General features: G+C 37.3%; 1 protein-coding gene across 1 annotated transcript; it reads right to left on the reverse strand.

Moving 5' to 3' along the window:
* Positions 1-7,836: 7,836 nt before the first annotated feature.
* Positions 7,837-10,857, reverse strand: LOC147459211 (vacuolar protein sorting-associated protein 60.2-like). The gene is made up of 7 exons (XM_086509790.1): positions 10,668-10,857; positions 10,139-10,290; positions 9,948-10,041; positions 9,699-9,770; positions 9,510-9,621; positions 8,937-9,109; positions 7,837-8,041 (listed from the first exon to the last, which is right to left on the reverse strand). Exons 1-7 carry the CDS (start codon positions 10,740-10,742, stop codon positions 7,985-7,987), a joined length of 735 nt encoding a protein of 244 aa, XP_086365916.1. The 5' UTR covers positions 10,743-10,857; the 3' UTR covers positions 7,837-7,984.
* Between the last annotated feature and the right edge of the window lie 2,798 nt (positions 10,858-13,655).

Raw genomic sequence — 13,655 nt, forward strand, 5'->3', positions numbered from 1 at the left:
TTGGCTTTCTAAAGAGTTTGAATGATGGTGATAATGTGGAACTTTGGACAGAGATTTTATGCAAAATAATGCATATCTCAATGAGGGGTTTTAAGAGGTCTGGAACGTGTGGAGTGGAACATTAGAGATGATGTTGGACTTACTGACAATCTCTTGGAAGCGGTGGAAAATTTTGCCTCGAGTCAGTCAATCTAGGTTATGACCGAGTAAATATATGACTAAATATTCATATTTATAAGTGGAGCTATATATAATTTATGTATTTATCCATATTTATATATAATTCTTAAAAAAATTCCTATTTATTTACAAATGGTGCCAATTCTTAGAGCAAGTACTTATATATACACACATTCATCTATCTAGACACACGTAGATACACAGGCATACATCTTTATGCTTGTTGAAGATACACAAGGTGACTACAAACCATATCTATTTCTTACAATGCAGAGCTAGAGGGGACGGAGTACACATAAGAGAGCATGTTTTGGACAGGTATCAAGTAGATGGGGTGAACTTCCATATTCTAGAGAGTAAGACATTGGGTTATTACCCATGCTTTTGAGAAAAGTCAATACTCTTAACAAGCTTCTCTCATTATTTATATAAAGATCTGTTTCCCTCGCCTATGCGTTTTACCACTACTTTTTGGTTCCTACCAAACTCATCAGATCAACCCACATAGTAGGCAACCATTTCTGCAATTCTTGATCATTTTTAATCTTGTGAAAAATAAACCGGCCTTCTTAGACCCCATCCCTTTAATGTCTAGAACATAAACTTTTCTTTGTTGGCTGGCTTGTATTTTATTGGAGAAAGTCTTTAGCCTATTATAATTAACTTCTCATAGCTTGTTTATCAATCCTCCAAGTGGATCTTACTTAAGTTACAACACTATCTTTTCAAATTGTTCAGAGTTTATAGTAGTGATTTTGCTGGCAGCTGTTTGTGGACATTAAGTGCCAGAGCTAAGTTCATTTTTCTTCAGCTATTGTACAAGCTTAGCACATATAACCTTGTACGTTTGTGTAGAAATGTATTGGCATTCTCCAAACATATTTTTGATACATGTATGCTCTTGCTTCTAGCCTTTTGTGAGGGTTGTGCAATGAGGCTTTTTAAATGCAAGTATGGAAACCTTAGCTACCCACATGAGGTAGATTAGGCAATTGGAGATACCTTACACAACCTTGCTGTGGGATATACCTAAGTGCTCTTCCAAGTATGAAATTTGCCCATCATCCATGATGGCTTATAAAGTTAGCACAACTTGAGTCTAGCTCTCAACCTAGACTCATTTTATGGCCGTGAACTTTCAGATTCATGTTATGATTCTACAAAGATATTGCCAAAAATAGGTTGAATTTTGCATAGACTACTTCATAGCATTTATGGCTTGCCATTAGAGAACATACAACATAGAAAAGTTGAACGACAAGAACAAGTCTTCTTGAAGAAGAAGTATTGGGTTGTTCTAGTGCAAGGGATGCAAATTAAGCTTCTAAGATTGTAGGGAGTAAAGTCAAATGATGTGTCTCAAGCTTATTGGGCTATATGAGCTATAGTAGATCTTTATGCGTACAGTTTGTGCACTCTTTAGTCAATTACATGCATAGAAGATACCAATCGATCATCCTTTGGAACATACTTTTTTGCTCACTAATTTGCCCAAAATCTAGGACACTTTCAACAATCAACGACATTCGCTAATGGAGTAAAATTGCAAAGGTTTGGTAGCGATGGATCTTAGGCCAATGGTCATGTAGTTACAAGGAGATCCTATGCAAGGGGGATGTCTTTTGAGAGAGGTAAATCAATAATTCAATCTTTGAAGGATTTCTAATGCTTTTGATGTAGAAAGAATGGCCATTTAAAGAAAGACATTTAAAGAGAAGAGCTCAATTAGTTGAAAGAGAAGTCTATTGGCACTAACATAAAGGAAGTCAACATTGCAAGTATTCCATATGGAGATGGAGATGGTGATGTTCTCTTGAACTCTAAAGTGAGGATGCATTCTTGGTTTCCACCACACTAAGTATGCCTCTCAAAATTGGATTATAGATTTTGGTGCATCTTTTCATGTGACTCCACGTGTAGTGTGCTTTGCAATGTATAATGTCACCTAAAAAGGTATATTCTATTTGGGTAATGATTGTGCTTGTGGCATGGTTGGATTTGTTGACATGAAATTTAATTCTCCAATGGCTCATCATTGAGACATGTTCTCAAGCTTTTAAAGGATTTTCTCAGGACTATATAGCTTGATGATTTTGGTTACCATGTTAAAGGAACTCTTGTTGTACCTTGTGGGCCCTTTGCATGCTACATGTTCCTAGTGTTAAAACGCAAAAATTGACCATCCAAAGTGTGGCATCATCTCCCAAGCCATATCAATCAAAAGGGAATGACAACATTGTCTTCTTTTGGTTGTTTTCTTCATTTCAAATTTCTAATGTGAACATTGTCTTTATGGTAAACAAACACAAATGCCACATACAAGTATATGTGAGAAGAGGATTGAATGTTGTTTGTGGACCTATGTTGCCTTGCTTAACAACTTCTATTAACTCCCTTATTGCATGTCGTATTGGGAAAACCATCGGTGAGCTCAATACTAGCTTTCCTCACATTGATTGTTAGTTGGTCTTGCATAGCAAGTAGAAGCTTGCAAGCTTGGCCATGTTAGGGAGGTCTAATCAACAGAGCAAGCACAACTAACATCATTCATTTCCACATAGAAACTTTGTTCACAATTGCAGAGACATTTACATATATCTCAACTATCTGTTGGCTCTTGTTATGTTCTTGTATGCCCAGTCGTAGCATGTAGCTATTTGGTACAAGTAGTAAAGCACTTGATGGATGTGTGGAAAAAGACATCTATAAGGTAGACCTACCATAATGAACTCTTATCGTCCATTTGTGATCTTGGCATCACGTTACCTATTACACAATGTCATACACTTGTAGCTACAATTCCTTAACATCCTTGTAATCCAATAACTTTGTACAACCCCTTGTTATGGTGTTTAACCATGATGAGTGTCATTGAAGGCCTTCCCCTGAGTCCGCATTTGACATCTACCTCTACAAGTGCATTGTGAGAGCTCCTTACATCAGTATTGGATCAATATTTCTACATGAGTCTATCATATTTTGTAATAGGTAACGTGTAATCTCTGTACAACAAATGTTATTCTATTGCAAGGATGTTAAGGCATTCTTTGTACAACAAATGGTGGGATTATCACTAATTAGTAATTTTACACTCACATTTACATTAGAAGAACGTGAGAGCGAAGGACATGTTGTGTGTGTGTGTGTGTGTGAGAGAGAGAGAGAGAGAGAGGGAGAGAAGGGGGGGGGGACTAGCTATCTCCCATTTGTGAAGCTGAAAGCAGATTCAATGAAATGCATTCAATGCTATCACCACATCAAAGACTTAAAAGTCTAGAGCGATTATCAAGGAAAGCTCTCACGAGGCCACAATACTAAGTGGCATTAGGTATTTAATGAACTCCAAGCCATGGGATCGACGACGGACAGAGATACGCACGGATCTTGAGGGACGTGGATGGTCCACAAAAATCAGGCGCGTTCAATTTCTCATCTCTCGGCTTGGGATCAAACCGGAGACCTCCCCGCTGCCAGGCTGATGACCTAACCAAACGCCCACTGGGGGGGGGGGGGGGGGGGGGGGGGGGGGGACCTTGACCCACATGCTACATGCATGAATGTGTGACTAGCTATCTCCCATTTGTGAATTTGAAAGCAAATTCAATGAAATACATTCAATGCCATCACCACATCAAAGACTTAAAAGTCTAAAGCGATTATCAACAAAAGGTCTCACAAGGCCACAATACGAAGTGGCACAAGTTATTTAATTGACTCCAAGCCATGGGATCGACAGCGAACAGAGATTCGCACAGATCTTGAGGGACGTGGATGGTCCACAAAAATCAGGCTTGTTCACTTTCTCATCTCTTGGTTGGGGATCGAACCAAAGACCTCCTTGTTGGCAGGCTGATTAGCTAACCAACGCGCATGTGGATTTGGTTGTCAAGCCCACCACTTCGCACTCTCAAAAAGTGAACAAGCGCATGCAAAAGTAAACTCAATCATAAAAAGTAAACTTGGCCGTCATCCAATGGGCGCTCGTTGCCATAAAATTTGTGTTGGTGTTGCGCTTCGCCAATTCCATGGCTTGGGCTTCATTCAAGACTCCGTGGTCTTTTTAGTGTTGAGGCTCACAAGGTGATAGAAAATTTAGTGAAATACAATCAATGCCATCACCACATGAAAGAGTTAAAAGCCTAGAGAGATTATCAAGAAAGGTCTCACAATAGTGAGTATATGTGAATTGATCTAGAACAAGTAAAAGGGTCACGGTCGCTTTCTAAAACAATAAGAAAGTATTTAGTTGATTTCACCTGGAGATTTAGTATTTGGGAAAGAAATGGCTCATCATAGCCTTGAGCCAATTGGAATTTGAGACCACCCAGCCGATTGCAAACAATGGTAAAGGGAAGAAAAAACGGTGAAATATGTGAGAAAATAGTTCAACAATCATGTAAATTTAAAATTGTTGCTAGTATTTCCAGTCTGCTTCTTTATGAGGAGGAATCTCTACCAACGGCCGCTTAATAAAAGGGACTTTCTCAAATATTGACTAGAATTGTAGAATGCAAGAAAAGTCAAGCCATGTGAGGCTGTGAAATGAAATGTGAAATGAAAAGAACTCATCAAATATATATATGTATGTGTGTGTGTGTGTTTGTGTGTCTACAAAATTTACTAGAATTATACAAGGTGGATTTTCACTTTAACATTCTAAAACAATAGAATGCAAGAAAAGTCATGTAACATCTGAAATGAAAGGTGAAATAAAAAGATCCATTTACTATTTTATAACTAAAATAACACTTAAGGTAAGTCTCAAATCATTGAAACCATTCAAAGAATGCCTAAACCCACTGAAACCATTGAAAGAATGCCTAAACCCACTCCCCTCTAAGAAGTGTTCAAAAGGAATTAATTTCACAAACATACAAAATTCCCTTTAGTGTAGACTCAAAGAGGAATTTTTTCACATAATTTGCATTTTTCACAGTTTAACTCTATTTTCTTGCATTTTCCAAGCGGATCTTCTTCTTCACCTCCTTCCTTCAAACTGTTTTGATTTTTTGTTTGGCTTAAGGCTAAGCTGAGACACACTTTTCCCACACAGTGCCTCTAGGGCTTCTTTTAGAAAGCCAAAAAGATCATACAAATGTTTATATGCCTTTTTCATGTGCTATATCCCCAAAGTCTTTTTGGTAGGCGAAGACTCATTTTAAAAAGTCAAAAGAGTCAATCAAAGCTCTGAAATCAAGGGACCCATAAATAGAGAATTTCATACGCAATATGCAAAAGGTAGTTCCATAAGTGTCAAAAAAATTAAACTTTTACGTTGAGTGCATGCTTAATCATTACTCTCAAAGTGAAACTTGCACAAATTGATAGTACAACTATAAATATTTATCTTGCGTAAATTTATCAAAGGTAGTTACTATTTCAAAGCTTGTGCCACAATTTTTACTGTTTTAGCCTCTTAAGTGCCATATAAAAGGGTGGAGCAAAGGATGCCATAGGTGCAAAGCTTGTCGATGGTGGATGTATCCTATGTGGTTGAAAAAGAACGTTATATAAAGATTATATCTTCCTTTTATATTGGTACCAGTTTCTTCCCTTCATTTAACAACTTTTTGGTTTAAAATGTAGTCTCTTGGTTGTAAACTATCCTTTCATCCAAGGACCTTTAGAATTTTCTTTTTGATTATTACTTTTAATATACAAATATGAACATTCACTTTTGTAACTTATTCAAAGATGTAACATCATTAGGGATAAGATTTAGACTTGAACCGGAGAATGCAAAAAGAAATACTTGATGAAAGAATGTTGAAATAAGAAAAATGCCATTAATTAATTAGTGCTATCTTCATGAAACATTAGTGTTGTTAATTTAGATTTTCACACAAAACTCCTAAGGCCCATCATTCCTAAAAAATGTACAATTATATGATCAATGTCATTAGATCATACTTTGAAGAAGTCTCCGTGTCAATATTAACTCTAAAATTTCAACATGTCAAAATAATCACACTTCAAGTTGAGCCAAAGTAACTTCTTCGTGATAACCATATAAACAAACTAGATCTATAAGTCACCTTTGGCGATATATCTATTATCTCTTTATCATAGACCTCTACAACCTTTCGAATTACTCCTTGCAAATGAGAAACTTTATAACTTCAACAAACACAACCCTCATCTAACTTGCTTTTGGATTGCACTCCCTAATAAGCCACCATGATTCTTCACCTTGTTCACAATTGCAAGATACATTGTTTAAGGTTACTATAATTAACATATTCAAAGTACTCGGATATTTATTGAGAGGGTTTTTTCATTGCACAAAGCATGTAATTAACAAAAATTCATACTAGTCTGCCAATGATAAATTACCAATGGTGATGCTATTAGATCATTAATCAATGCATACAATTAACAAGGAGACTACAAATAAAAGAAACTTTACAACCTTCCAAATTGACACACCAGTAATGATGGTCATGCTTGACAAACCATCATGGAAAAATTACATTGTCTAAGGGTACTATAATTCACATACTCAAAGAACTCGGATATTTATTGCGAGGGTTTTTTCATTGCACAAAGCATTTACTTAACAAAAAGTAATACTAGTACGCCAATGGTAAATTACCAATGGTGATGCTATTAGATCATTAACAAGGAGACTATAAATAAAAGACACTTTACAACCTTCCAAATTGACGCACCATATTGATGGTCATGCTTGACAAACCATCATGGAAAAATTACATTGTTTAAAGGTACTAGAATTTACATATTCAAAGTACTCGAATATTTATTGAGAGGGTTTTTTCATTGCACAAAGCATTTAATTAACAAAAATTAATGCTTGTATGCCAATGATATATTAGCAATGGTGATGCTTTGAGATCATTAATCAATGCATGCAATTAACAAGGAGACTACAAATAAAAGACACTTTACAACCTTCCAAATTGACACACCAACATTGATGGTCATGCTTGACAAACCATCATGGAAAAGTTTGTGTGCCAAGAGCAAGTTACTATGCACTTTACATAATGTGTTAAGCTTCAAACTTCACATTTTTCATGTCAAGCCACATGTTGAACAAATTACCATCAAATTGAATGCAAATATGTTCTTTGATGGACGTAAAAAAAGCTACAAAGAAAACTTCACATATCCTCTCATTCTTAGAAAGAGTGGGCAAGCTCATATGCACAAGGTAAACAATGATGCACCATTCTAGCAAAATATGGTCTTACAACCTAAAGGAGACAAAAAAGCAAAATTTGAGTCCCTTCATTTGAAGGGCCACATTGACATTTAGTTTTGAAATGCCTATCTATGTGAGGCTTCACCTTGTTTATAAGGCAGTAGGCGTTTTTGTAGGTAATCCTTTACTCAAGGCCTTTTGGAACATCTCCAAGTATGGGCAACCAACAATCTGCACATTGATACCTGGCAAATACAACTAGCCTCTTGACGTACATTACATATCTCGAATACTTTTAATGATTTCTTTTATTTTTTCCTTGCCAGTTCAAGGAATTCTTATCAGATTGCAAGAAATCAAGAACAAGGCATCATCTCATTGTTGAAATATTTGCACCCTTTCTATCAATAATCATTAAGCAATTATACCCTTATCTTGTCAGGTAAATCTTAAAGAAAACCAGAGAGAGAGAGAGAGAGAGAGAGAGAGAGAGAGAAGCTTTAAGGCCCTCATCAGATTCGCCCATTTTGAGTAGGTTTTGCAATATGCATAATGTATGCTCAAAATCTTTATACTCATATCCATATATATACAAACTCAAAACCCGAAAACAGCCATTGACTTGAGCTCCAACAAAGCAATTTATGTCCGTATCGATGATCTTGGTAAGGCTGGGAGTCCAGGTTCATGTGAATCTATCTGCACAATCAGGACACCATGATCATAATAATGCACAAACAACCATCATCATAGGGTTCTTCAACCTGTTACTGCACTCCTTAACAGAAAGACACATCAAATGTCAAAAACCTGAACTCAAAGTCATACAACCTCGTTGCACCTTATGTACATTAATTATGTGTACATTATGCTCATTGAACCTCCAGTCCAATCTCACAAGCAGGCTGTTCATCCTTAGCTAGAATATGTTCTAACAACATCTACATAGGCAAAAGTGCAAGACTCTCGCTCTATAGTCATGGTAAGATTTAAGAACTGATTAATGAGCCAACAATACAAAGGAGGGAGCAATTACATTGATAAACATATATCTGACAATAGCTATCCTTACCTATGCTTGCATTCGAGTGTACAAGAAACGTTACTTGTGTTTTGTCGTTTCGAGGCGTTTCATATCATTTCTTTTTTGAAATGCCAACACAAAACACAATATAGAACACGTGTTTCTAGAGATTATATGAAACGTGATGTGTAAGAATCTAGTAGGTGGGTACATCCTATCCACATGGTCACACAAATGGGTAAATGGCTAATTTTGAATACTGAAAATTAGACCTTTCTTTTTCTACTCCCTTGTTTTGAGTCGTTTGGAGTGTTTGTGTTGCATTTTGTTTTGAGGGGACCAAACACATTTTCCAGTGACGCTAATGCATTGAAAGTATCAGGCATGCGCATGGCAATGACTACAATCACATTAAGCAAATTATACATACAGACTTAGCTGATGTAGTCCTGCTATATATACTTGTGAGTGCAGTTCGTGGATTATAAAGTTCATTATGTGTAGCTGAAGCAGCATGAGTGACACTCCTACCATCACTAATACAGTGCAACATGAGTTGAACTTAAGAACCTGTGAAATATGCTGTGGCATGCCCGTAGCCATGCTTGTCTGTTGTCTTGGTGCGGAAGGAAGGCTCAGTTCTTGCTCCCCTTCTGTAGTTTTCGCCTGAGTCACTGGTTGAGGGATTGCATCTGTGGCTGTGCGTTTCTGAGCTTTGACATCGGATTCAAGTTCGTCCAGCTCTGTAAAAATAGTGTATTGTAACAATGAGCAATTTGGAAAGTAATAAAACCTTGAAAGGTAGAACTCTTGGTACCAAGTTCCTCTTTACCCCATTGCATTCCTCGTCTCAAAAGTTCAATCCACCAAGAGAGACAGTAAGGAAAGATAAAAGCTCTACCTTTTGGTCAAGATGAAGCACAGAGCAATTATACAAGTCAGGAACTGGTTAAAGCATACATGTTTCTGTGCAATAAAACTGGACTTGAGGACAGCCTAGAGACAAGTGTCTACAACAAAACAATCCACTGAGGAAAGACCAAAGGCGATAACACGCTTGATCCTACGCCCAAGAAATCTGCCTTACAAAATGGACAGAAATGGGTTCCAAACATTCATCCCAGCACATAGTCAGCTGATTACCTCCCATAAGATCGTCTTCATCCAAGTGATCAGGGGCACTGTTGCCTTGTATGAGGGAGTCTTGTATCTCATTGCTCTCCTCCACTATACTTGTGATCACATCTTGTAGTTTCTGCAGGTCAATCGAGTCCCTTAATCAGTTGTCAACAACACCAGAGAAACCAACATAATGAGGTTAAAGGGTCTCACATCGACGTCGTCAATTTTCAGTATCTTCAATGTTCCTTCCAAGTCCTTGCTTCCTGCTTTCATTGCTGCCATCTGCAAAACCCGAGTCATCATAAGCATGTTAATGCAGAAAACATACCAGCAATTTATTGAGACCATAGATTATACAAGTGGAAATCATCCTTGAAGACTTGAATCATAGCAAAGGTATCTATACAAGCAAGCTAGCTACAATAGATCAATAAAGAAAGGAGGGGAATCTGGTCTCACCGTCTCTCTGGCATCTTTTATGCCTTCCGTTGCAAATGATACACGCTCTAGCTTGAAGCTCTGATTGTATAGCATGTCCCTTTGAGCCTCATACCTAGTGGTTAAGGGACAAACCTGGGATCAGCTCAGAGAAAAAAAATAGAACCTTCCAATTGCTATAGCTTTAGCCAATATTTGAATGTCATACATACATTTTCTTCTGCCTCAGAATCCTTAAAGCACGAGCTTTCAGGACATTCTGCGCAGTCCCTGGCTTGGTATTCTTGATCTGCTCTTTGAATAGAAGAAGCTCTGCATCCAGCTTCTTGATCTTCTCATCAGCAATGTCCCCTCTCATGTTTATCTGCAGAAGCTCGCAGAGAAAGTGGGGGGAGAAAGTACTTATCAGAGAAGCCAATAAATCCTAATATCAAGAATGGAGGTGTATCAGATACACAAAAAGAACAGAGGTTTGTCTCTGTCAAGAAGGATGTCATTGAGATTGCAAACATTCAACGAAAGTGCATAAACATGTTATGAGTGAGTGTGGACGTTCGTCTGTGTGTGTGTGTGTGTGCGTGCGCGCGCTGCGCGCGCACGCACCTTCCCTTGTGCACACGGACAAGCGACAGACATCTCTGAATGGGAGAGAGATCACACTTCAGCAGAAGAGGATCAGCTCGAGTCAAAAGATGCCGGTCTCTCTGGCACGAGAAAACGAGATAAGCACAAGGCGAGCACCTTTTCAGTGGCCTCTTCAATTGTGACGGGAGGTGGCTTCTCCTTCTTCTTCCTGGATCCAAACAGTTTCTTCATGCTGCTGCAGGCCGCGGCTATGGAGGATGGAAGTTCGCAGAAGATGGACTGAAAAGAGAGGGAAGAGAAAGGTGCCCTCTTTCCCAACAGCACAATTTTTTCAAATTCCAACACGTTCCCCAAATTCACGTCACCAAGGATAATAAAAATTGAGGTAGTAATAGGTCTCCCCCATCTCAGAAAAAGGAAAAACTTTTTTATTGGCCTCCCAAAGGGCAAAGGCTATAGAGATCACTTCTCTTTTTGCTAACTAAAATATGAATAAAATTGAGTTGTATTTTTAAGTATTTTTTGATAGACTTAAATTGTTGATTGGTTGAAATAAGATAGTGAGTACTCATTGAAATGAAGAGTGTGTAAATCTAATAATAGACATGTTTTGAGTTTTGAAAAATGAAATGAACGCTCTTATATCAAAGAAAAGATTTTGTGTTGCTCAATGCCTTAGAAAACATGAAACTTGACAGTCTTATATGTTAAATGATAAAGCTTAAAGGCTCCACAGATCCAAAGAGTCATTTTTTTATTTTGAAATTTGAAAAGTTCTTTTACCCATCTTTTCATTTTGAGAATTTCATTCACGGTTGAAACTTGAAGTAATAACTAAAGTTATCATTTTTGTTGGTTAAAACTTTATAGAAGGAATTTATCATTTAGAGCTTTAATCTATAAAGATTTTTTTTTTTGAGATTTTAAAGCTAATCCAATGAGGAACTAATTTTTTTTTATTAGAAGGTAAAAATTTGAATTAAAGAAAGTGAAAATGTTACATGGATTCACAGGTAGAGGGAGGGTCACCCCGAGACGTTAGAGTTTTAGGACTTACTAACTTAGAACTTTAAAGCTTTTAAAGTGGGATTTACAATTTAGGGATCTACAGTTTTAATTTGTAAAAGGCGCTCTAGAGCTTAAAAATGTAAAATTTTTAAAGTGGGATGTAGAGCATAGGGATCTAAAGCTTAGGGTGTAGAGCTTAAGGGTGCTTTTTTAATTCAATTCACTATGCTTATGTTTTTTTTTAAAGCTTAGAGATGTAGAGATTTTAAAGTGGGATCCATCTTAGATCAAGGCCTCAAATTGACGCTTTTTTTTTTTTTAAGGATTAGGTAATAACTAAAGTTGTCATTTTTGTTGGTTAAAACTTTATGGAAGGAATTTATCCTTTAGAGCTTTAATCTTTAAAGATTTTTTTTTTTGAGATTTTAAAGCTAATCCAATGAAGAACTAGAGTTTTTTTTATTAGAAGGTAAAAATTTGAATTAAAGAAAGTGAAAATGTTACATGGATCCACCGGTAGGGGGAGAGTCGCCCCAAGACGTTAGAGTTTTAGAGCTTACTAACTTAGAACTTTAAAGCTTTTAAAGTGGGATTTACAACTTAGGGATCTACAGTTTTAATTTGTAAAAGACGTTCTAGAGCTTAAAAATGTAGAATTTTTAAAGTGGGGTGTAGAGCATAGGGATCTAAAGCTTAGGGTGTAGAGCTTAAGGGTGCTTTTTTAAGTCAATTCACTATGCTTATGTTTTTTTTTAAAGCTTAGAGTCGTAGAGATTTTAAAGTGGGATCTAGCCTTAGATCAAGGCCTAAAATTCACGCTTTTTTTTGTCAAGGGCTATTTTGTCTATCAAAACATGTGCTTTAAAAAAAACTCATGTCATTTGACATGCTAGAATCTCAAAATTGCCTATCATTTTTTGTGTTTATATCTTTAAGTTAACGATATATATGGAAAATTATATAAATTGATTGCATTACACAAAGCATACGAAAGGGTACTTCAAAAATTGTATCTCAAGAAGAAAATTTTATTAGGCCTGGCATGATTCCATACATTATGTTTGTGTTTATCCTATCAAAATACCACTTTGATACTCTGCAATCCTTCATCGCGGTCAACATTTATGGTGTAATCTGTAAATCACTTTCTCTATGGATCAATATGATTACCATCCTAGTAGTTTTTTGTTTCACTTTTATGTTCTTTATTAGTTTCCTTAATTTGGAAGGCCTTGTGATTTTATCACTTGTTACTTTAAGATGAAACCTTGAAAGGTTGAATGGGAAAAAAATAGAAAGGCCTTATAGAAAATAAGAATCCTTTCAAAACATTACAAATGCATAAGTGAAGGTAACAACCGGGTCGCACTAGCGAATAGTGGGAGGAGTGGAGGGAGAGCACTCTCTATATTGAGGAAAAGCGAGAGACAAGCAGGGAAAAGCGAAGGCGAACGTTACTTCTACTAGCGCTGGGAGAAATGAGGGTATTAAGCTATATTTCAGGAAGCAATCTCCTCTTCTTGTTTGTAGGTTAGTTTCAACCAATCTGAAGCTGACTGATCATCGCCATCCACCCCTGAAAATTCTTTGCTCCGTATAAGTAGCAACAGTGCGACTAGGGCCACTTCCCTCCCCCCACTGCCCCCGTTGGTGCTAGGGCGACTCAGCTCTAAGTATAGGAAACAAAAAGGCCCATGAAATGAAAAGTAGTGATTGGAATGAAAAGTCAACAGACTTTTCATGTCCATATAAAAGAAGTGGTCGAGTGCATTTCTTCTCCTTTATCTTTCTTCTGCAATGGGAGGATGTCAAGCATGTTGCCCAGGCATGGACTGCCAAGTGGGATTCGAGTGGCGACGATCTCCAATGCCTTCAGTGAAGACCGAGGAAAGCGGTGTACAGCTCAAGGCTCCAAGCAGTGCATCAACATCGTCAATGTCTTCAGTATCATCGATTTGGGACTCCATAGCCGGCAAGGAGGAAAGTATTGTATGATCAATATCCTCCCTCCACACGATGTTTAAGTCCATGGGGGCAGATTGGGATGCCATAGTGAGAAGACACAATGACAAGCCCTGCACACACATGAAAAAATCCATGTAGAAGGAGAAGAACCTAAGCTGGACTAGTTAGTAG

Source organism: Adiantum capillus-veneris, chromosome 4 (assembly GCF_014529385.1).
Source record: "Adiantum capillus-veneris isolate H3 chromosome 4, ASM1452938v2, whole genome shotgun sequence".
NCBI lineage: Eukaryota > Viridiplantae > Streptophyta > Polypodiopsida > Polypodiales > Pteridaceae > Adiantum > Adiantum capillus-veneris.